Source organism: Rattus norvegicus, chromosome 6, assembly GCF_021556685.1.
Source record: "Rattus norvegicus strain SHRSP/BbbUtx chromosome 6, alternate assembly SHRSP_T2T, whole genome shotgun sequence".
In the NCBI taxonomy this organism is placed as follows: domain Eukaryota; kingdom Metazoa; phylum Chordata; class Mammalia; order Rodentia; family Muridae; genus Rattus; species Rattus norvegicus.
In genome coordinates this window covers 136,688,812-136,712,762 of record NC_141539.1, presented here as the reverse complement: position 1 = coordinate 136,712,762, position 23,951 = coordinate 136,688,812, and the positions used below count along the sequence as shown (strand labels likewise).

The window sequence follows — 23,951 nt, the reverse complement described above, 5'->3', positions numbered from 1 at the left end:
TACCCAACAACACTGGAATTACAGGCGTGCAGAGCCATGCCTGTCTTTTAACACAGGTGCTGGGAATGTAAACTCATGGCCCGTATGTTTACAGAGCAAATGCTTGTATTTACTGAGTCTGGTCCCTAGGCTGAGCAGCTTTTCAAGACTGTGGCTGAGAGAGCTGAGAGAACAGACAGGCCTGGCAGGACCCATGGGAACCAACCCAAGAAAGAGGATGTTCTTCAGAACATAGCAATGGCTGCAAAGGAAGTGAGTGAAGATGTCTTCAAACTGTCTCCAAAGACTCATTAGGGATTTAGGAAAAGTGAGCTGGTTAACTGGAAGAACAGTGTAAGAGGGTCAAGTGTATGCACCTGCAGACGTCCTAAGAGAGCAGAGGGAGGAGCTGGGCCTAAACACTTGAGAAGCTCTGTCTGCATGCTTGATCTCAACAAAGTATCTCCTTTTTATGTGGTTTAGGACTCCAGCCCAGAGATTGGTAACCCCACACTTTAAAGCCCCAAAGGAGATTTTAGTAGTTCAACAATAACTAAGAGGGCTGGAGAGATGGCTCAGCGGTTAAGAGCACTGACTGCTCTTCCAGAGGTCATGAGTTCAAATCCCAGCAACCACATGGTGGCTCACAACCATCTGTAATGGGATCTGATGCCCTCTTCTGGTGTATCTGAAGACAGCTACAGTGTACTCATATATAATAAATTGTTTAAAAAAAAAAAAAAAACAAAAAAAAAACAATAACTAAGAAACTTTCCAAAACCAAAACAAAACAAGGACTCAAAACAGTAGCTTTTGAGTCCTGTGGAAGGAAGCATCTAACGGAAATTCTAGGCTTTAACCGGTATCTCTTCTATTAAGTCAGTTGTGATCTAGAATAGACTCAAGAGTTGAGAATGGAACTGTCATAAAATCTACTGATGGTTGTGTTGGGTTGAATATGCTTGGCCCAGGGAATGGTATTATTAGGAGGTGTGGTCTTGTGGGAGGAAGTGTGTCACTGTGAGGGTGAGCTTTGAGCTCCTCCTACCTGCCTGGGAGACAGTTCTCTTCTGGCTGCAGTTGCATCAGAATCTCAGCTCCCTCACCAGCACTATGTCTGCCTAAACACTGCCTCGCTCCTGCCTTGATAATGGACTGAACCTCTGAACCTGTAAACCAGCCCCAGTTAAATGTTGCCCATTGTAAGAGTTGCCTTGGTCATAGTGTCTGTTCATAGCAAGAAAAACATAACAAAGACACAAGTTGGTACCAGGGACTGGGGTATTGCTGAGATAGGCCTGACCACGGTTGTTTTTGTTTTTGTTTTGAGGAATGTGGATTTTGGGTCTTTGGAAAGCAGTGGAATGCTCTAAGTGGGGTTTAATGGGCCATCCCGGGAGGAATATTGGTCCCGAGGGTGATCTGAACTATGGGGGCCTGGCTCAAGAGGAGGTTTCAGAAGAGTTCAGAAGAATGTTAGTATGTGGCCTAGAGACGGTTTCTGTGGTATTTTTGCGAAGATTGTGGCTGCACTTTGCCTTTGTTTGAAGAGTCTGCTTGAGGCTAAGTCTAAGGTGAAGAGAATCAGATTAATTGCATTGACAAAGGAAACCTCGGCATTTTGATCAATCTTAGCAAGGAAAAAAATGTTTGGTTCAAGTAATAAAGGAGAGTAGGAAGTGAAATGGAACAGAATCCTGTGATCAAGATGGACAGATTAAGGCATTGGTGATCTTAGGGCAAGAGATTCCAGTCCCACTCCAGCTAAACTCATTGTTTGTGTTTGTAGCTGAACAGGAAACTGTTCTGTCAGGTTAGGCGTTAGTACCTGGACTTCTCGTCTGAATGAGAAGGCAGAAATGGAGGGCACACTTGTGGTCCAGATCTTGAGGCTGGAAGGTACAGGCTTTTGATCATATCTTAAGGAACAGTGGCCATGAAAAGCATAGACACAAACATGGTGGTGCACACCTTTAATCCCAGGAGACAAAGGCAAACAGATCTCTGAGTCCAAGGCCAGCCTGGGACACAGCAAGTTGTAGGAGAAGAAAAGCTTTAGTCCAGGAGTGGTGCTATACACCTTAATTGAAGCATTCAGAAGACAGCCATGCAGATCTCTGAGTTCAAGGTCAATCTACAGAGCAAGATCCAGGACAGCCAAGCTTAGGCAGTGAGGGAGTTGGAAAAGAGAAAGCTGGAGATAATGTAATAGAACAAGGGGCCATGTAACAGCCCCAGCAAAACTTGGCACCTTCAGCCATATGGCTCTAGCTTTAGAGTCAAGAAGAGAAGTAACTACTGGGACAATTGATGCTGGTCAACTGGAGTTAAAAAGTTAGCAGTGATTAAGAGGCCAGCATCACTGAAGTGAAGTTTTCTCTGAGAGTACAAAAGAGCTGTGTTCCAGAGATAGCCAAGGCTATGCCTTGTACTGCAGCTGGACTGGGTGATGTGCGAGTCACCCAGGTAGTGCTTGTTTGAAGCATGAAGTGTGATGGAGAGCAGCTGAGGCTGGGCACTGTAACAGGCCAGGAAGGGCCATTAGTGAAGGTGCAGCCTCAATTGGCAGCTGATGGCCCTGGACTGAAGGGGTCATGGAAAGGAGCTGAGGCTTGGCATCATGAAAAGAGCCTATGAGAGGCTACTGGTGAAGCCTAGTTGCAGTGGAAGACCCCAATGTATTGGAGATGCCACTACCATGAGATGATCACAAGAGCAGCAGACACAGAGGTGTAGTTTAGAGTCTGCCTAGCTGGCTTTTGTCCAGGATTTCCTCACTGGGCCATTTTGGAATGGTAATATATGTCCTGTGATGCTGGAGGTGTGTGATACGCTTTTTGATTTTGATTTTTGTAGGGGATTACAGGTAAGTGTGAATCTCAGAAGGGACTTTGAACTTTGGATTTTTAAAGATTGTTGAGACTGTTATAGACTATGGAGACTTTTGAAGTTGAACTAAATGTATTTTACATTATGCAATGGCTAGGTATGGTTCCCACAGACTCGTGTATTTGAACAAGCCTCCAGGGGCCAAGGAGTGGAGTGTGGTGGTTTGAATATGCTTGGCCCAGGGAGTGGCAGGCACTATAAGGAGGTGTGGCATTGTTGGAGTAAGTGTGTCACTGTGGGGTGGTCCTTGAGACTCTCCTCCTAGCAGTGACAGTCCTCTCCTGGCTGCAGATGCAGAACTCTCTGCTCTTTCTCCAAAACCACATGTGCCTGGATGGCTGCTATGCTTTCCTCCTTGATGATACTGGACTGAGCCCTGAACCTGTAAGCCAGCCCCAGTTAAATGTTGTTCTTTGTAAGATTTGCTTTGGTCATGATTTCTCTTCACAGCAATTGATGCTGGTGACCAGCCTAGTACCACAGAATTTTCCTGAAGCAGCATCAAAGGGAGAGCCAGCAGTTTCAGGAGCAAACTTGGCTTTGTGAGAGTAAAAGTTGCCCATTTTTGGCAATATTTACCTTTCTTTAACTCTTTTCTATTCTAAGGCAAGAAGCTGCTGGCTTCTGGTAAATTAACCCCTGCTGTTCAGCAGCAGTGATTAAGAAGAAAAAAGTTGGGCTGGAGAGATGGCTCAGCCGTTAAAGGCTAGGCTCACAACCAAATATATAAGAAGAAAAAAGTTTAATTGCTAGGTGTTTTTCTCTCTGGCTCAAGGACCTCTCTCGCTGGGAACTCATTGTGAACCAGAGAGAAAAGAAAAGAAGAGAAAGAATGAAAGAAGAAAATTCATGCATGAAGAAAACATTCACTCATTCTGATGACACTGAGAAAAGCTGCACCCACTCACAAACTGGATAAGCAGAGAAGGGCCAAATTGCTTCTTTATTGTCGGTCTTGGTATCTGTGCTTTCTCAGGACAGTTATCACATGGTTTTCCAAGGATTTTACATTCCGTAAGTTCACAGTAAGTTCAAGATGACAGTCCATGTCATAAATTGATAAGACTTAAGGAATAATGACAGAATCATTTACCTGTCTTTTCATTAAGAATAGTACCTAATTAAACACCCATTATCTTCTAGACCCTAAGTTCATTATAAGTCTAAAGCAGGGCTGGAGATATGGTTCAGTGGTTAAGAGCACTGACTGCTCTTCCAGAGGTCCTGAGTTCAATTCCCAGCAACCACATGGTGGCTCACAACCATCTGTGATGGGACCCGATGCCCTCTTCTGGTGTGTCTGAGTACAGTACAATAAATTAATTTTTAAAAATTGCTTTAAATTTATTTTTTTAAAGATTTATTTATTTTATGTATATGAATACACTGTAGCTGTCTTCAGACACACCAGAAGAGGGCATCAGATCTCATTACAGATGGTTGTGAGCCACCATGTGGTTGCTGGGATTTGAACTCAGGACCTCTGGAAGAGCAGTCAGTACTCTTAACCGCTGAACCATCTCTCCAGCCCTAAAGCAATTTTTATGTCACAATTCAGCACGATTTTGTCAAAAGCAAATCCTCTGACTTCTGTCTAATTTTAAATAGTTAGTCAAATTGTACATTCCAAGCTTATGAGTTCTAGTTACCAGACAGCGGCCTTATTCCTAGCCTAGAAGGAATGTTTTTCTTGATTGTAAATGTGTTTCAAGCCTGCTTTCTTATCCTAGGGCAAGTAGCCCATGACACATGAAGGTTTACAGAGCTCTAACTGCAGCTGTTAGAGAGCGCAAAATTACTTGTATAAATTTAGGAATTTTATAAAATCATCAATAAGAATCATGAAATCATTAATTGGTTTACACAGCTTTACTATATGAGAGTACATCTGGCTAATAGTGTGGACTAATGCATAGGAATCATTAGACTATGTAGTAATGGCAGGAAAGGAATAATAATACCAAGAAGCAATCCTGGGATGAGATCTCTAGGGACCTTGCCTCAGAGCTCACCCATCATAGCCCTGTAAGATGGTGGGCCATTTCTAGAAACTCTCCATTGCTTTTCTCAGTCTTTTTTAAATGGCCTGTGACAAGAGACCCTAACTAAGACAAAGGTTAACTTAACAGGATCTAGAGTCTCTAGGCATCCCTGTGAGAGATTATCTAAAGTTGGTTAACTGGGTTTGGAAAACCACCCTAACTGTGGGAGACACCATTGTGTAGGCTGGGGTCCTAGGTTACATAGAGGAGAAAGACAGCTGACCACAGCGCTTGTTTCTTTGTATCCACTGTGGGTGTAACATGTGCAGCTGCCTCACACTTCTGCTGCCATAACTACCCAACATGATCAACTATACCCTGGAACTGTGAGCCCAAACAAGCCCTTCCTTCTGCATTTTTCTGTTAAGGTATTTTGTCCAGGCAATAAGAAAAGATCAGAATTAATATGGCTCTTTCTTAAGCAGTCAGGTTAGTGGGGCGTAAGTTGTCTAACCACTGGGATCAAACAACAGAAACCTCCAATCAAGAAACAAATCAATGTCACAAGACAGGTATGGCAACACACACCTGTAATCCCAGTACTCAGCCTGACCTGACACTTCTCACCTTTTCTGCTGTTGATGCAGTGCTGGTGACTGAACCTCGGGGTTTCTCTTTCTCTCTCTCTCTCTCTCTCTCTCTCTCTCTCTCTCTCTCTCTCTCTCTTTCTTTAAAGATTTTATATTATATATAAGTACACTGTAGCTGTCTTCAGACACCAGAAGAGGGCATCAGATCCCATCACAGATGGTTGTGAGCCGCCATGTGGTTGCTGGGAATTGAACTCGGGACTTCTGGAAGAGCAGTCGGTGCTCTTAACCACTGAACTACCTCTCCAGCCCTCAGGGTTTCATACATGCTACAGAAACATGCCTTTTCAAAGCATGCATGCGCGCGCGCACACACACACACACACACACACACACACACACACACACACACACAGGCACGCACGCATGCACGCACCATTGATACTAAATATGACTAGAGAGTGGTCAAGATGCAAGCCAGAGGTTAACAAAAGATAACTTGTGTCTTAGAGTTCTCTGACAGGTACTCTGCCTTTATCTCTTCACTCAGAATTAAATTATTTTATACAGAAGAGGTATTTAACCAAATCACACCAACTGGACTTCTTTTCCTCTCCCACTCCTCAAATCAATAGTACTTCATGGTTTCTGCATTTACCTAATCCTATTTTCTTCCATAACCTCTGGAAAGCTGTTTGCATGATTTCATTGGTACTTCAAGCCATGCAGCAGATGGACTCTGTGCTCCTTGAGACGGGTGCACTTCTCTGAGGTGCAGACTATGCTGGCACTGCACCTGGCTGTTGACCTTCTCTCAACTCTCATCCCAGGTGTGGCTCCTGAACTCGGGCTCCTACAAGGTTCCCTTCCACTCTAAGTTGTTTGTGTTGGCATTCCCCTAAGTCAACATTTTCAAGAAAAGCTATCAGTCTTTTGGAAAACTCCCTGGTTCTGTCCTAAGTTCTCCTTGTCACAATTGCTAATTATAGGGGTAGAGGCGCTGGACCAAGAGAAGAAGCTGAAATCCTAATATTTTGCTAGAAACAAGCATTTAAAGTTTACTTACCTTAAAACAATAATTGGTAGCCATTTTGAACTATGAATTGATTATAAAAGTGAGAAGTAACATACTTTTACTTTTTTTGGTAGAAAACATTTTTTGGCAATAGGTAAATTTCACACCTGCTTTCTTTGCCGTTCTGAATCACTGAATGTCTGTCCGCTGCACATCTCTCACTGCACACGTAAGTGTTCCTCCGAGTCATCCCACCAGATGCTGCATTACTCTGCAAGAAAGGAGCATTGTAATTTGGACTATTTGGTAAGTATAATTCAGTAAGAAAAAACCCAAAACAACAACAAAACAAAAACAAACAAGCAAAAAAAAACAAAACAAAAAAAAAGAAAAAGAAAAAGACCTTACAGTGTTTGTTTACGCAAACGACTGTTGAGAGGGGCACGGTTTGTCTCTGGAGGCTGGAGATTGGTGTCTGTTATGTTTTTGGATTACTCTCTACTAACAGAGGATAGACCTGAACTCGGAGCTCTCAGACTGAGGCTGTAGTGTTTAGCCAGCTTTTCCAAGGGACAGTATTGAGACTACAGGCACATGGCCACACCCATCTGGCTTTTATGTGGGTGCTAAGACCCTGAACTCTGGTACTCACACTTGGGTAGCAAACATTTTATCTATTAAATCATTTCCACAGACCAACATAGTCATAAATAAGTAAATAAAAAGGTGCATAGTTTATGTGTCTGTGTTTGTGAAGCTGCCAGGAGAGGGAGGGCCTTAGATGCTCCAGAGCTGGAACTACTGGCAGGCGTGAGCTTCCCAGTGTGGGCATTGGGAGCTGAACTTTGGTCCCCTGCGAGAACAAAAACACTCTTAGCCAGTGAGCCATTATTCCAGTTTCTTTAATAGTCTCTAAATAAATCTAGTAATCTCATTGTTTGGGAGGCTTAGATGGAGGACCATGAGCTTAATTAAGGCCAGTCTGGATTACAGAGCAAGCCCTTGTCTCAAAAAACAAAAGGAAAGAAAATTAAATGTAGTACCTTAAGAATAAGGTTAATATACATGCAAAACTGTATATCAATATACATTCAAGTAAAATTAAGACATATCTACCTGACTTGGAGATTTGACAACACATTAATAGATGAGCAGAGCACAAATATGAACAAAAAAAATATATTAGAAGCCTAAAGGACTAGGGCTGGAGAGACGGCTCAGCAGGTAAGTCAGCTGCTCCTTCAGAGGACTTAGGTTCCATTCCCAGCTCCTGCAGGATGGCTCACAATCCATCTGTAACTACAATTCTAGGGATCCAATGACTTTAGGCCTCTAGAGGCACCACAATGGGTGTGGTACACAGATCCACATGTAGGTAAATCCCTCATACACATTAAAAAAGTGCCAAGAATGTTGTGAAAGGAAATAGAGGGAACACACCGGAGGACAGGGAATACTTGCAAACCTTATGTCTGATCAGTGTCTAGTATTCTTTTGAGGTAAGGGCTTCCCATGTAACCCACAGAGTTTCTCTGTGTAGCCTCGACTGTTCACAAACTCAGAGTTCCACCTGCCTATACCTCCTGAATGCTGGGATTAAAAATGTGTTTTCCTAGGGGTTGGGGATTTAGCTCAGTGGTAGAGCACTTGCCTAGGAAGCGCAAGGCCCTGGGTTCGGTCCCCAGCTCAGAAAAAAAAAAAAAAAAGAAAAAAAAAAAAAAGAAAAAGGAAAAAAATGTGTTTTCCTGACCCACCATCACCACATGGCCAGACTGTTTTATTTCTTTAATTTTAAAAAAAAAAAAGCATTCATTCATTCACTCTATATAAGTACAATAAGTAACTGTCACTGTCTTCACACAGCAGAAGAGGGCATCAGATCCCATTACAGATGGTTGTGAGCCACCATGTGGTTGCTGGGAATTGAACTCAGGACCACTGGAAGAGCAGTCAGTGCTCCTAACAGCTGAGCCATCTCTCCAGCCCCTTACTTTTTGAGGTTTTAAATCAGTGCCTATGGTGATAAGAGAGGGTGTTAGATTCCCCTGGAACTGGAGTTATAGGCAGCTTCGAGATACCACCATCTGGGTACTGAGAAAAATTGAACCCATGTGTTCCGAAGAGAAATAAGTGTTCTTAACTTCTGAGCTAACTCTCTAGCTCCAATTTATTTTACATTTCACAAGTGAGTACAAGGACCTGCAGACATCAGAGGTAACTGATAAACCAGAGTTACAGACGGTTGTGATAAACCTGACGGGTGCTGGCAAGGACTCTTAACTACTGAGCCATCTCTCCAGTCCCTTCACCCTCAACTCCTCCTCATCCTGCCTCTACTTTCTAAGTGCTATGATTAGGGATATCCACCTCCACACCCAGTTTATGTGGTGCTAAATAGTCAATCAGGCCCCTTCCATGCTATGTCAAACACTGTCAACCGAGCTTCATCTTCAACACCAACCACAGCACTTCACAATGTTTTTTGAGATTTCTGTTTGTTTTAAAACAGGGTTTCATTGTGTAGCCTTTGATGACCTGGAACTGCCTACACAGACCAGGCTGGTCTCAAACTCTCAGGGAATTCACCTGTTTCTGTCTTCCTCATGTAGGGATAAAAAGTCACTGCCACCACACAACAAAATAAAATTCCTAAGAATGAAATGGTAAGTCAGATTCAAATGAATTTAGTGAACCTGTGGAGCGGATGGGAGACAGAGAGAGACAAATCTGCAAGATTGACACCTGCTTTCAAAACGTAATACAAAACAGCAAGCATGTGCGGTGTGGTGGTGGACGCCTTTACTCCTAGCACTTGGAAGGCAGAGGCGGATGGAGCTCGAGTTTGAGACCAGTTGGGTTTAAAGAGCAAGTAAATAAAAAAGGGTCTTTTTATTGTCATTTTTTAAAAAAGATTCATTCTTTTGTGTGTAAAGGTGTTTTGCCTACAATGTGTGTCTCTGTGCCATGTGTGCAGTACCCTAGAGGTCAAGAGCTGACTTTACAGGTGGCTGTGTTACTTTACAGATGCCAGGATCAAACCTGGTCCCCTGGAAGAGTTTCCATGCTTGAAACTGATGAGACAATCCCTTCAGCCCAATCCCTGAATTTAGTTTTCAATTTTATGTGCATTGGTGTTTTGTTTACATGTATGTCTGTGTGGGTCAGATTTTGGAGTTACAGATGGCTCTGAGGTGTCATGTGGGTACTTGGAATTAAACCTGGTCCTCTGGAAAAGCAGTCAGTGCTCCTAACCACTGAGCCACCTCTCTGGTTCCTCAATCATACAATTTTTAAGTGAAGATAAAGCTTTAATATATCATGAGCATATAATGTGCAATGATACTCCAAGAATGGTTGGGGGAAATTTCTGATGTTGTTCTTACACTTCGGATGAATGCCCCTCAAAGTCCATAAAGTAAAGCCTTAGTCCTAGGCGGGCCACTGGGAGGTGATAGGATATTTACGAGACAGGGCCTTGTGGGAGGTTCTAAAGTCACCAGAGCATGTCCATGAAAAGTGTGTTGCATCTTTAGCCCATCTACTCACCTGTCTCCCCCCTCACAAGTAAATAAAAGGTTTCCTCTTTCACATGCTCTGTGCTGGGCCGCCTTCACAGCCCTATAGCTGAAGCTATAACCCTAACCCACTATGAACCGGAACCAGCCTGGAGCTGGCCCTGAGCTAAAACACATCTTTCTTCTTTTTAAGTTAACTGACTCAGAATTCTGCTATAGTAACAAAACTATAAAATACTGCCATTAAGTACTGACCATTGATAATCCCCAGGATACACTTTCAACGTATAAATAAGATACAAGGTGAAAAGCCACAAGGTGGAGAAAGAGGAAACTGTTATGTCTAGTGTCATCAAAAGTGAAGAGACTAAGTCTAGAATGTAGGAGACTGAAATTAAAGTACAAAGCTACAATCCCACTCTGTTAGGCATTCTGAAGTCAACATTTAAGTATTGAAATGTTTTATTTTGATTAGGCCCAATGCTAGAGGATGAAAAGAAGGAAAGCCCTTGTGAATTGCTGACGCAGAACATAGCATGAGCTCCTCTCTGAGCTTTCCGTGGGTAGGAGCAGGCCGCACTCCTATCAGTCGCGCGAGGGAAACCAACGCTTACAGATAACCTCAAGACTGTTCATTGCTCTGCAAATCCTGCCCACAGTGACTTCCGTAAGCACTAATAAGACATGTCAGACAGAACCATTTCCATTCAGGAAAAAAAGTCTCTCAGAACTAAATGGATCCTACTCACTCTAACAGAACCACATCCTGAGGGAACTGTACTAAGCTAAGGATTCAGAGTTGTATAGTTTTAGCACACTCATTATGTAATGTTTCTTCCCCTCCAGTTTAGCTGGTCCATAGTCTTTGGTACCCAGAAAGGGATCAGGGAAAGCACTCTCTCCGAGGACAGACAGACTGCTGTCTGCACTGCCACTTTTTTGTGACTTCCTCTATCACTCAGTGCTGACATAACTTATGGGAAGTAGCTGTCTCTGGAGGAAGAGCACAGTGCCTCTGACACACAGGACTTGAGTCTCAGAGCTCACGGGAATAAGCCTCAGTGGAATAGTGAGGAGCCGGCTTCCAGGAGGACATTAGTTAGTGCTTTAAAGGGGGAGGGCCTGCTCCTTTTGCTGTGGGAGGACACCATGTCCTCACCTCTGGAGCAGAAAAGACAATACTAGACAATGAATATGCTAGTGCCTTGATCCTAGACTCTCCAGCTTCTAGAACCCAAGTGATAAACTTCTCTTCCTTATAAATATGTCTCAGATATTCTGTTAAAGAAGCAGGAATGAATTCGAAAAAACAGGAATTACAAAAACAAAACAAAAAAATGGAGCAGATACGGTAGCCTGGAGGAAAGCCCGCAGGCAGAGAGTAGAGTGACATGGATGGATGCACAGGTGTAGCTGCTCCAAGCCCCACACACCCGGGACTAAGATCCTACACAGGTACTTACACTGGGGACAGCAGGGCTTTTCTTGCGCTCGGGAATATCAGCTTTATTGGGATTGCTTGCATTCCCAAGCATGGGACTGGCAGGGGCAATCCCCTTTCCTCCTACAGCACTGCTGCCTGATTTTCGGGAGGGAACTCCATCTTCTTTGAGGTCACTATCTGCAGTGCTGGTCTGACTCCTCTTCGGATATGCCACAACTGAAGGAATAGCTGGTCCAGCTACAACAAAGAGTTCATTCTTTAAAAGACAGAATGCAGTTCATATTTTATTCTGTGAAAGTTAACATTTTGTAAGATTATTTAATACTTTATTCTTCTATAACTGTAAACTAGTAAAATTCTCTAATTTGTTTTCCATTTGGTTATTATTTAAATATTCTACTTTTTAACATGACTAAAAATATTAACAAGTTGATACCGAGTGGTCCTTTGGAAACAACTTAATACTGTGTGGTTATCTAGAGGATCACTAGAAATTAACTAGATGCACAGCAGTGTGCAGAACAAACTGCTCTGGTACAATCAAGCAAATCATATTCTTTCTGATGAGCTATTCTCATCTTGTGGGAATGAGACAGCATAGATTTCTAGATAAGCGAGAAGCTGAGTGAGTGACTAAGGAGGAGTGGAAGCCGAGAGGAGATGTGCACAGCCATGCTTTAGGAGAGCACATCCAGGGAGAACCCTGGAAGACGATTAACTCATCTCCTACAGTCAGCCACTCTGAGGCCCCATGTTAACACAGGTGATCTGGAGTTCAAAACACTGGAAATGGACACAGAGCTACCACAAATATTAAGACACAATGCCAGTGTAAGATCGTAAAAGAACAGGGGTTGGGGATTTAGCTCAGTGGTAGAGCACTTGCCTAGCAAGCGCAAGGCCCTGGCTTCGGTCCTCAGCTCCAAAAAAACCAAAAAGCTCATAAAAGAACACCAGAAGACCTGTGCTATGGTCTTAAGCACAGTACTTAAAGAAGTTGAGGCAGGAAGACCACAAGTTCCAAGATAGTCTGAGCTCTACAGTGAGACCTTGACTCGAAACAGAATAGCGACAAACGCAGAGAGAAGACATCTTACGTCCGTCTACCAAAAGAGGGGAACTAGTTCCTGGGCCAAAATCTAAATGGTAGCTGCATTTGGAAATTAGGTCTTAAAAAGGACTGATTTATGGAATCCCACTAATTTAGTTCTCAGATGTGCTACTGTAACATATAAACTAAGAATTAATCAAGCCCAGGGTGATGCTGCCATTGGCACACATCTGTCTTGACACTGTAAACCATTTCAACATTAGACTTGACACTCTACATGCAAACAGATAACTGTTACTCATGTGTCTGTGCACTTTACACCCATCATCATGTATGCAGTTTCATGTGAGTTTACCTTTCAGACCCAGTGGTCTACTTTCTCATGACCACTGAACTGTATCATCTACATCATCCAATACTTCTTGCTCCTCTAACCCCAGCATTTCTAAGCACTTCTAGTATCCTGTCATTTTAAGAATATTGTTTAAATATAAATCAATAGTATAGAGTTGAAGTTTTTGCTGTTATTTTTTTTCCAGAACAGGATTTCTCTGTGTAGTTCTGGCTGTCCTGGAATTTGCTCCAGACTAGACTGGCCTTGAACTCACAGAGATCCACCTGCCCCTGGTTCCCAAATGCTGGGATTAAAGGCATGTACTGCCATTGCCTGAGGTGACGGTTTTTGTTTTTTGTTTTTTAAAATTAATTTGTGGGAACACATGAGCACGCACGTACACACACACACACACACACACACACACACACACACACCACACACACACACACACACACACACACACACACACACACACACACACACACACACACAATGTCAGTATCAGTCCTGGGTATTTACCCCCTGAGTCATCTTTGTTTACCCCGAGCCATCTTGCTCAATGTATTCTTTCCTTCCTTTGCTGGCCTGGTTTTTTGAAGATTTATTTATGTGCATGAATATTTTGCCTGAATGTAATATGTACTTCATGTAGATGCTTGGTGTCTGAGGAGATCAGAAGGTGTTGGATACCCTACAACTGAAGTTATGGGTGTTGTTAAGTCATCTTGTGGGTGACTGCACACTGAGTTCCAGTTCTGTTTAGGAACAACGAGTGCTTTAAACATCTTGAGCCATTCCTCCAGCCTGAGTCATTCTTTCTGCTTAAATCATTCCCTCAACATATATCCAAGATGTGTGCAGAGGTAATTTTCTTTTTCTTTTTCTTTTTCTTTTTTTTTTTTTGGTTCTTTTTTTCGGAGCTGGGGACCGAACCCTGGGCCTTGCGCTTCCTAGGCAAGCACTCTACCACTGAGCTAAGTCCCCAACCCCCACTTTTCCTTTTCTTTAAAAATTAAAACAAACAAACAAACAAACAAACAAACACACAAACCACTCATATGTGGTTTACATATGTGTATACATGCAGAGGCCAGAGGGTGGTTTGCAGAAATAGTTCCTCCCGTTCCACTGTGTGGCTCCCATGTACCAAATCCAGGCAGTCAAGCTGTCAGTAAGCATCATCACCGACTGCATGAGTGCACATGTTCAGGACGGAGGTCAAACACAAAGGCCACTTCTTTATTTACGTGTGTGTGTTTGCCTTTGTGAGTTTATGAGTGACATGTACATGCAAGAACCCATGAAGGACACTGGATTGCCTGGAACCATAGTTACAAGCAGTAGTAAAAAAGCACATGGACGCCGGGAATCAAACTGTGGTCCTATATGTAAGAGCAGTTCAATGTGTGCTCTCTCCAGTCCTGTGTATCACATATGCATTCAGATGAAGTGGTATTCTCAGTAAGTATTATTGTAGAGAGAGTAAACTATTTTTATAATCTAAAAGGATTATTACGAATAAGGAATCAATTGGAAAAATATTATTAATGTTCTATGTCCTACAGTATCAAAACGTCAGGTGTGCTGACACAGGCCTTTAATCCCCAAACTTCTGAAGTAAAGACAGATCTCTAGAAATTCAATGCTCCCCAAAAAAGGAAATTCAAGGCCAGACTGGATCTCTATAGCAAGTTTCAAGCCACCTAGAAATACAGAATGAGACCCTGTCTTAATAAAACGAAGCAAAACAAAAAGCCACCAACAAAGAGATCTATGTAAAAACATCAAAAAATTCCTTTTCAATAAAATAGTTACATCACCTGCATATAAAATAATTACTTTAAAATAAATTACTTTTATGCTTTGTAAGGGATATTTGGCCCTATATACACCTGGGGCCACACAGACCTTTTCCTGGTGAAGATGGATTATGAGTAGATAAGGTCCTAGTTTAGTAGAAAGCCACAAGACTGGGGACAAGGAGTGCACCTTGCTCTGGGCATTCCTCAATTGCTGTCTCCTGGGAGGAATGCTGACACACTTTCTCTGTGCCTTACTGATACAGTGGACGTACTAAAGCCTTTTTTTATGTCTAGAAAAAAGTCATAAAATTCAGGTGAACTCTACATGCTTAAGAAAGAATAAATTTACTAAGATTATTCCCTTGATAAAAGAGAAAATTCCACTGGTTTCTTTCAAGATTTAGGAGTAATTCCCATTAAATTGGGTATTTTAAGGGCAGTATGTAGTAAGCATCTACAGTTGGCATTCTGTTGGCCGTTTTTAGCTGACATGAATACATAGGAGGAGAGATATCAACATTACTTCTCATCTACAGACCCCACAGATAGGATAAATTTACTATCCCACACACTTCTTTGTCTTATTTATTTCCCCCTTCCTTCTTCTGTAACAGGGTCTTGGTACACAGACAAGGAGGGCCTTAACTTGTTTTGAAGTTTAAAGAGAAGTATTTTGTGCAGATAATTGTTTTGTTTGCATGCATGTTTGTGCCAGAAGATGGCGCTGAGTCCCCTAGACCTGGAGGAATAGACTAGGAACTGAACACAGGCCCTTGGAAAGAACAGGAAGCTCTCTTAACCACTACTTAACCATCTCTTTAGTTTCAACCTTACATTCTTGATCCTCCTGCCTCTACCACCCAAGTGCTGGGATTACAGGCATTTATCAAAATGTCCAGCCTCAAATTTTCACCTTTAATTGAAATTACAATAGAAAATCCTAGCCAGGTGGCTGCGGCAGATATCTTTAACCCAACAATCAGGAGGCAGAGGCAACTGGGTCTCTGTGAGGCCAGCCCGGTTTATAGAGTGAGTTTTAGGGCAGCCAGGGCTATACAGTGACATCTCCTTCTTGAGAAAAATCTTAATCAATACACACACACACACACACACACACACACACACACACACACACACACACACAAATGAAATCCTTGAGACTGGAGAGATGGTTCAGTTGAGAACACTGCCTACTCTTACAGAAGACCCAGCACCCACATCATGGCTCACAAGCATCTATATTCCAGGTTCTAACACACTCTCCAGCTGCATGGGCACCAGGCCCAAGTGGTGCAGATATACAGATGAAGTTAAATACTCACACCCATTAAAGGAAATCTGAAAGTCATTCCCTCCATTTAGGTGCACACTACCCTCCCATGGTGAGCTGCTCCGTCAACAGAACTCGCCCACCAGTACGGAGAGCTCCACCAGCTGCGGTGCTCTGGTCAGTTACCTTACACACACCAAAGAGAGACAGACCTAACTATGGCTTTCACTCTGCTACACCTTACCCAACAGTATATGTTCCAAATTGTTAGAGGACCTTAACCATGCCAGCCCCCTAACGTAGACAGGGATAGCAAGCCAACCCCTGTCCTGCTAGGCTCTATACAGGGAACACATTCAGAAAAGACTGGCATGGTCTCAGACTTACCGTGGTCACTGTACCGTCTCTGCTTCTGACTTGAAGACACACTCCTCTGCCCTTTGTGATGAGGAGACTGGCCAGTGCTATTGCTGAGGTCACTGCTTGGCCGCACCTTAGCAAGTGAAAGGTTGCTGCTAGAACTGGAGTCACTAGCGTCCAGCTACGGGAGAACGAAAAGAGGAGCAACCATGCACAGAGCCCAGTGGCTTGTCAGGAAACTCCTCGTGACGCAAGCACACACACACACACACACACACACACACACACGCACGCTCCTCTCCCATCAGAGAGGAGTTATCACAACATATAAAAGAACAACTTCAACTTTAAACTCAGTCAAAAGTATCTTTCTGACTCCTGGGAGTAAGACCATAAGTTAATGACCTTTTCAAAGAACTACTATACTATACTGTTTGCTTTGTTTGGGTATTTTACATCAGTTAACTTATGATTGTACATCTGTGACATTATTGATGATAAAGGGTTATTATCTTAAAGTTAAAATAGTAGACTTTGGGCTAGACTCACAACCAAAAATATAAAACAATAGCTTATAAAAGTGAACGGAGTTAGGTCACTGTTTATGAACAAAGTTTTAAAATGAATACCAACTGCTATATTAAAAAATTAAGAGAACAGTTACATAACTAATAACTGTTGATTTTTAAATAAATTAAAGTCAACTTTTGTTGGACACAGTTTTTTCTGTCGGTTTGCTTTTGTTTATGTAGTGTAGACTGGCCCTTCTGTCCCTCTCTAAGCACTCTTACCTCTGCAGACTTCCTCCCCAGTAACAAGTACGTCGCTGTGATTTCATCGTATTTCATTTTACTAAGAGATTCTTGTATTTCTTCTTGGGAATATCCCATTCCCACCATAATATCTAAAAGACACAATAGGATTTATATATTGAATTTTGGTTGCAAATCATGGTAGCATAGGGAGAAAGAGCTTTCTTTCATTTAGAAGGTAATGCACTTTCTGACAGAAGAGCTGCTGAACACAAGTGCAGGGAGCAAACTCCTGAGTAAGACAGAACGGACGGACCACTGACTGTGTCTCTGCGTTCTGTGCTCACCTTCGCTTTATTTCTGTGTAAGCCGTACACAGAGGAGCAAAACAGCATAATGCACACATGTAAACATGTACACACACGTGCACGCGCGAGCACACACGGACAGAGCAATTACCTATTCTCTTCTGGTCTGAGATGTCTAGTTCTGGTTCGACAAATGGCTTAAGCTCCTCTTCCTCATGACCTGCATTGATCCACCTGTCCTTCATGATTTGCTGAAAGGCAAGCTGTGTGTTAGCAGCACAGAACAAAGTTATCTCAACAGTTACATGATTACAGCACTGCGCTCGCTCACTCTGGTGGAAACAAGGCGCTCTGCTGTTGCTCACTTACTACTCAACTCCATCAGCGCTCAGTGTCACAGACCCGAACCCAGCACAGCCCTGCGAACGCTCCTCCTCCCCAGGGTGGTTACCTCCAGAGTGCCGCGTTTAACTGGGTTCAGCACCAGGAAGCGCTTGAGAAGGTTCTCACAGTCTGTGGACATGTAGAAAGGGATTCTGTACTTCCCTCGGAGTACTCTCTCTCTCAGTTCCTTTGGGGATGTAGGAACCAAAGAAGAGTTCGTTTTTAGGTTAAAACAGTAACAATGAACCAAACCCATAATGCACCCATACTGACAGAGCATTAAACTGTCAGTTTATACAATTTTATAAAAATCTTTAGTTGTGAAGTGCATGGCTGCAACTGCTTCTTATACCTTCAGGTTCTGACCATCAAAGGGAAGTGACCCACTGACTAGGGTGTACAGAATGACGCCGAGACTCCACACGTCCACTTCCGGCCCGTCATACTTCTTGCCCTGGAAGAGCTCAGGGGCTGCATATGGAGGACTACCACAAAACGTGTCTAGTTTACTGCCAACAGTAAATTCATTGCTAAAACCAAAATCTGCTATTTTAATGTTCATATCCGCATCTAATAACAGATTTTCAGCCTAGAGGGAAAACATCAAGACAAAAATGAAACTTAACTAAAACACAGTTATGACAATAGTATTAGGCATCTCAAAAAAGGCTTTTTACAAGGACTTATCTCTAATTAGCAAATGTAAAAACACTATTTTGAGAGAAAAACAAAAGATAAATTAGAATTCATAATTTGATATTAACAATCAAATACATAACAATTGTAAGACAAATTTAAAGAGAAAACACTTCAAGGTCAAGAAACTAAAAAAGCTTCTTCAATTAATAGGAGGCCTTTTAAAAACACAGGTGTGTGCTTTAGGTCGTCACAATGGATAAATACCATGAAGTGGTTGTAAATGGGCATTGCTTGGGAAGAACTCTCAACCTCACCCCAGACACAAACCAGTCACTTTTTAGCTGACAGGCACTAAGCAGCCGCTACACGGCAAGCACTAGACTGCTGTCTGGATGTACAAGGACGGGCGAGACAGGGCCCTGCCCTCGGAAGCTCATACTGTAGGGTGGGAAACAGGCTGCTGAGACCTGAGTACATGACAGGCACCCACCAACCTCAGTCTCAGCACGAAAGGGCCACAGAAACGTCCCAGCACAAGTGAAACAGGTGTGTTTGGGGCAGAACAGACTTGGAAGTCCACACAGTGAGAGCGCATTTCTGCCGACACCTGAAAGACAATGTGTGGAGGGAGGTGCTCCACAGAGATGGCTGGGGAGGTGGCAGGCGCCAAATGAGCAGTATTTACAAAGTTCAGCTTTCTAAGCTCGGGGGAGAGAAAACCACTAAAGAGCTGTTAAACGAGGAAGGGACAATCATGTGTGCACTTTTTTTGATTTTTGGTTTTTTTATTTGGCTTCTTTTTTTTTTTTTGTGACAGCGTCTCATCCTTTTAGCTCTGTCTTCACAGGAACTCTTTATGTAGGCCGGGTTGCCCTTAAACCCACAGATATGCAGCTCCTCCTCTGAGTGTGGGGATTAGAAGCATGTGTCATCATGCCTTTAACAGTGTTTCTAAAAGGTCATTCTGAAGGCTGGAGAGATGGCTTAGCAGACACTGCTGCTCTTCTAGGGGACCCAGGTTTGATTCCCAGTACCTACTTGGAAGCTAAAAACCATCTGGTTGCTGTTGGTAGGGAGGAGGGGTTATTGATGGCCTCTTCTGGCTTCTACAGGTATTGCACACACACAGTGCACAGACACACAAGCAGAGAAAACACCCATATACATGGAATAAAGATAGAATGGGAAAGAGGGAAAGTCAGGAGTAGAAAAGACAAGAAATTGTTTTAGTTGACTATAACATGGCTGTGGTCTGGTTTTGGAGGGTGGCAATGAAATAGAAGGGACAGTTGACAGCAACAAAAGGACGTGGGGACTGACTGGAGGTTAAGCAGAAAGCTCCTGAGAAGCTTTAGTCACAATAATAAAAATGGCACGCTCCAGTTTAGATTTTGACTGAGAACTGGCTATACCAGAGGTGTCCAAGGTATACTCTCTGCCTAGGTACCAGGATGCTTGGGTCCTAGGACAGCTCTGGATGCAGGTATAGACGGGGGGCGGGGGGTGGGGGTGGTGGGGGGTGGGGGGGTGGTGTTCATTCATATGTAGGCTGCTACCACAACCGGATGGATGCACTCAGGGCTGGGTGCTGAGAGGGACAAGCAAGTAGACAGTAACCTTATGAGCAGAGTGCATCAAAGTACTAAGCTAAGACTGAGTGTCTAGCAACTGTTTCGAGAATGTGCTGTGAGCCAGAGGGCGGGTCTGTGAGGAAGTAGGGTGGGGACAGTGAGGAGTGCATGTGGGGAGACCCAAGCTGAAGGCCTCCATGGAAAATGCTCTGTGAGTCCTAACTGCCAAGTGAAAGCAGAGCTGCAGCCTGTGGAGGACTCCAACAGGTACCACAGCTTACAACAGAGACCTGAAATAGCCCGTGCACTTTACGTTAAACAATGAGCATCTCTACCTACATACACAGTGAAGATGGCACGCTCCGTCAACAGGAGTGCATCATGAGAGAACGTAACTCTCCCACTGAACAACACAGTCTAACCTTCATCTGCAAAGCAGCTGCCAGACCACTGTACAGCCTAGCAAGGGTACTTGGGCTCACCTTGAGGTCTCTGTGAACGATCCGTTTTTGGTGGCAATACTGTACTGCGGACACAATCTGGACATGAGAAAAGTGGGGTTAGTCACCACCCTACTCAATCATAATATTCATTTACCCTTGTTTTTTCTTCTCTCCTTTCTTTTTTCTTTTTGTTCCTTCTGAGACAGGATCTCACTGTATAGCTGGGGTTGGCCTGGAAACCACTAGCCCCAGCCTCCCAGTCGTGCCTGCTTTGCCTCCTGTGTAAGGACAGTTGGAGGACCGTGCCGCTACTCCCTGCTTTGTTGTACTCAGGCAGTTTTGCATAGCCCAGGTTGGCTGTGAACTTTGTATACAGGTGACAATGATGCTGAACTCCTCTGGTCCTTCAGTTTCCAAGCCTAAGCCTCAGGACTGAAATCATGCAGCCTGCTACACTGGGTTCATGTGGTGCTGGGAATGAACCAACCAGGGCTGCATGAATGCTAGCAAGTACTCTACCCACTGGGCCATATCTCCAACCCCCATGAACATATTTTTCTGATATTGAGATTTTTCTTTTTTTTAATGCTTTTTTCATTCATTCATTTATTTATTTATTTATTTATTTATTTTTATTAACTTGAGTATTTCTTATATACATTTCAAGTGTTATTCCCTTTCCCGGTTTCCGGGCAAACATCCCCCTCCCCCCTCCCCTTCCTTATGGGTGTTCCCCTCCCAACCCTACCCCCATTGCCGCCCTCCCCCCATAGTCTAGTTCACTGGGGGTTCAGTCTTAGCAGGACCCAGGGCTTCCCCTTCCACTGGTGCTCTTACTAGGATATTCATTGCTACCTATGGGGTCAGAGTCCAGGGTCAGTCCATGTATAGTCTTTAGGTAATGGCTTAGTCCCTGGAAGCTCTGGTTGAGATTTTTCTTAAAGGTTATTTTTAAGTCCTGCTTTTGAATCACATCTTATCGTCTCCTGCCCCTCTTCAGTCTCTTCCTCTCGCTCCAAACAACTTGAAGCTAACCTGACACCATAGTGACGGGAAAATACTGAAAACCTCCTGCTGACTTCCTGGTGTTAAGCTAGAGACAATTATCTGTAAGGAAGACTCAGAGCCTGGGTATTTTCTGGGTGGACTTTGAGATGGTTCGATGGGCAAAGGACAGTGACATCAAGCCTGATGGCCTGCATTCAATCTCTGGGGCCCACAGGGAAGAGGAAGAACTGACCACTGCAGGCTGCCCTGACAAACTTGGGCTTGCACATGCACACATGCTAAATAAATATAATTTTAAGACCTTATTGACTCCATCAAGTGTGATCCACATTTGCTAGTAACACAGTGTCTCAGACATAAAAAGTTCTTAAAAAGATGTTACTAGCCAATCAGTATTATGAGCCCAGAGGGCAACACTGGGTGTCTTCCCACTTGGTCTGTTGGTTGACTGAATGTGTGTCTGTGCAGAGGCCAGAGGTCAGCACTGAGTGTCTTCCTCTACTACTTCTATCTTATATTCTGGACATGGTCCCTCACTGGACCTGATGCTTACTGATTGGCTAGACTGGCTGGCCAATGAGCTTCAAAGATCTGGTCTCCTCTTTCCCAGTGTTGGAGTTATAGATGCACATCACTATGCCCATCTTTCTGTGTGTTCCAGTGGCCTCAAACCTAGGTCCTAGTGCTTGCACAGTAGGCATTTTACTGACTCTTTTTATACCACTTTAAAAAAGATTTATTTATTATATATATGAACACTAGCTGTTTTCAGACATACCAGAAGAGGGCATCAGATCTCATTACAGATGGCTGTGAGCTGTCATGTGGTTGCTGGGAATTGAACTCAGGACCTCTGAAAGAGCAGTCTGTGCTCTTAACCATCTCTCCAGCCCAACAAGTACTTTTTTTGTTTGTTTGTTTGTTTTTGTTTTTCGAGACAGTGTTTCTCTGTGTCCCCCCAGCTGTTCTAGAACTCATTCGGCAGACCAGACTGGCCATGAACTCAGAGATCTGCCTGCCTCTGCCTCCCAAGCCTTGGGATTAAAGGCGTGCACCACCATGCCCAGCTTGGATACCACTCTTAATTGCACTACCAAGATTAACAATGTAACTTATGAATTAACAAACTAAACACTAATCCATACCTGTCTAAACTTAGCTCTTGCTTCTTTTTCCTTCATTCTTCCATGTGCAACCAAATAGTCAAATACTTCACCTATAATAAGAGAAATAAAATTAAGCAGAAATCCTACAACTGGGTGTTAATTTTCCCATAAATTGATAATGTTGTTTTAGTCTTTTTTAATTTAAAATATTTTTAGATTTATTTATTTTACATGTATGTGTGTTTTGCCTGGGTGCATGCCTGTTGCCTGCAGAGATCAAAAAGAGGTACTCTGTTCCCCTGGAACTTGAGTTCCAAATGGATGATTGTGAGTGGCCCTATGGGTGCTGAGAACTAAACCCTGGTCTTCCACAAAAGCAGTCAGTGCCTTTTGCCAATTCTCTAGCTCTTATTTTTAAAATTTAAATACATCTAAATGTAAGTATGTAGTTAGTTAACAGTTCTAAAAACATGTTCACTAAGCTATAACTGAGGCTAACTATGCTCACAGGAATAAGCCTGAGACTGAAGGTACACTATAAAAAGACTCTCACACATTTAAGCTATGTGCACTTTCAACAGCCTCAACAGAAATTGAGCAGTTAAGATGGAAAGGTAAGCCAGGTGTGGTGGTGCATGCTTTTACCCCAGCACACTGGAAGCAGAGACAGGCAGTTCTAGGCCAGCCTGTTCTAAAGAAAGATCCTATTTCTCTCCAGACCTCTCCCCAAAAAGTATCTTCCTGTAAGATTATCACCAGGCATTACTTTATTTTCTGCAAATGTCTTGATTTACTAATTAATAAATCAGTATTAGTTTCTATTATTAATGAACTGCTTCAGTTATTAAAGGTAACTATCCACTAACTGCAGGCAATGCTCCCTGCTCTGGAGAACCCAGCAGCAAGGTCAGTAGAGCCCCTTTCCTGAGTATCCTGTTAACAGGAGAAACAACAAACACACATGCACAGAGTGAGTCCAGGAGCCATGACAGCTGTGAAAAAAAGGAGGAAAATAACAAGAGTTTATAGGGCACATGTTTGTGCCCCTCTATCTATCTAATGGAGCGGACAAACTGTCAGAGTAAAAGACATAAACATATACATACATACATACATACATACATACATACATACACACACACACACACATACATACATAGGTGGGAGAGGAAAGCAGTAAGGCAGACACAGGTACTGGAGAAGTGTAAACAATGGGGAAAACACAGGGCAGGGTTTGCAAAGGGCTCTGCTATACTCTAAATGAGGTGAGAACCTAAAACTGACTTTGTACAAGTATCACTGACTGCAGACTGGGAAGAGTAGGATGAGAGGACGGGGTGGGAAGCCACTCTAGTACCTATGCAGTAACCAGTCGGGCAGAAGCAGGACTGCCTACAAGGGGTACGCAGCAGTGGTGAGCAGTGAGGCTCAGGACAGGATGAGGTGATGCCAACAGAGCATGGTCGTCATCTCTGGCTACTGCAGTAGCGTAGATGAGAGCTTCTG

General features: G+C 43.3%; 1 protein-coding gene across 23 annotated transcripts in view; it reads right to left on the bottom strand.

Annotated features, from left to right (window-relative positions):
* Positions 1–23,951, bottom strand: part of Mark3 (microtubule affinity regulating kinase 3) — an 89,248-nt gene that overhangs the window by 16,037 nt on the left and 49,260 nt on the right. For 13 of the 23 annotated variants that reach the window (XM_087552177.1, XM_087552178.1, XM_087552180.1 and 10 more), the window contains 9 exon segments: positions 22,485–22,555; positions 20,371–20,427; positions 18,031–18,267; positions 17,746–17,865; positions 17,446–17,545; positions 17,026–17,138; positions 16,262–16,415; positions 11,434–11,651; positions 6,623–6,726 (listed from right to left, as the gene is read on the bottom strand). In XM_087552177.1, coding sequence (XP_087408303.1) covers positions 6,623–6,726; positions 11,434–11,651; positions 16,262–16,415; positions 17,026–17,138; positions 17,446–17,545; positions 17,746–17,865; positions 18,031–18,267; positions 20,371–20,427; positions 22,485–22,555 — 1,174 coding nt within the window. 23 annotated transcript variants of the gene reach the window in all.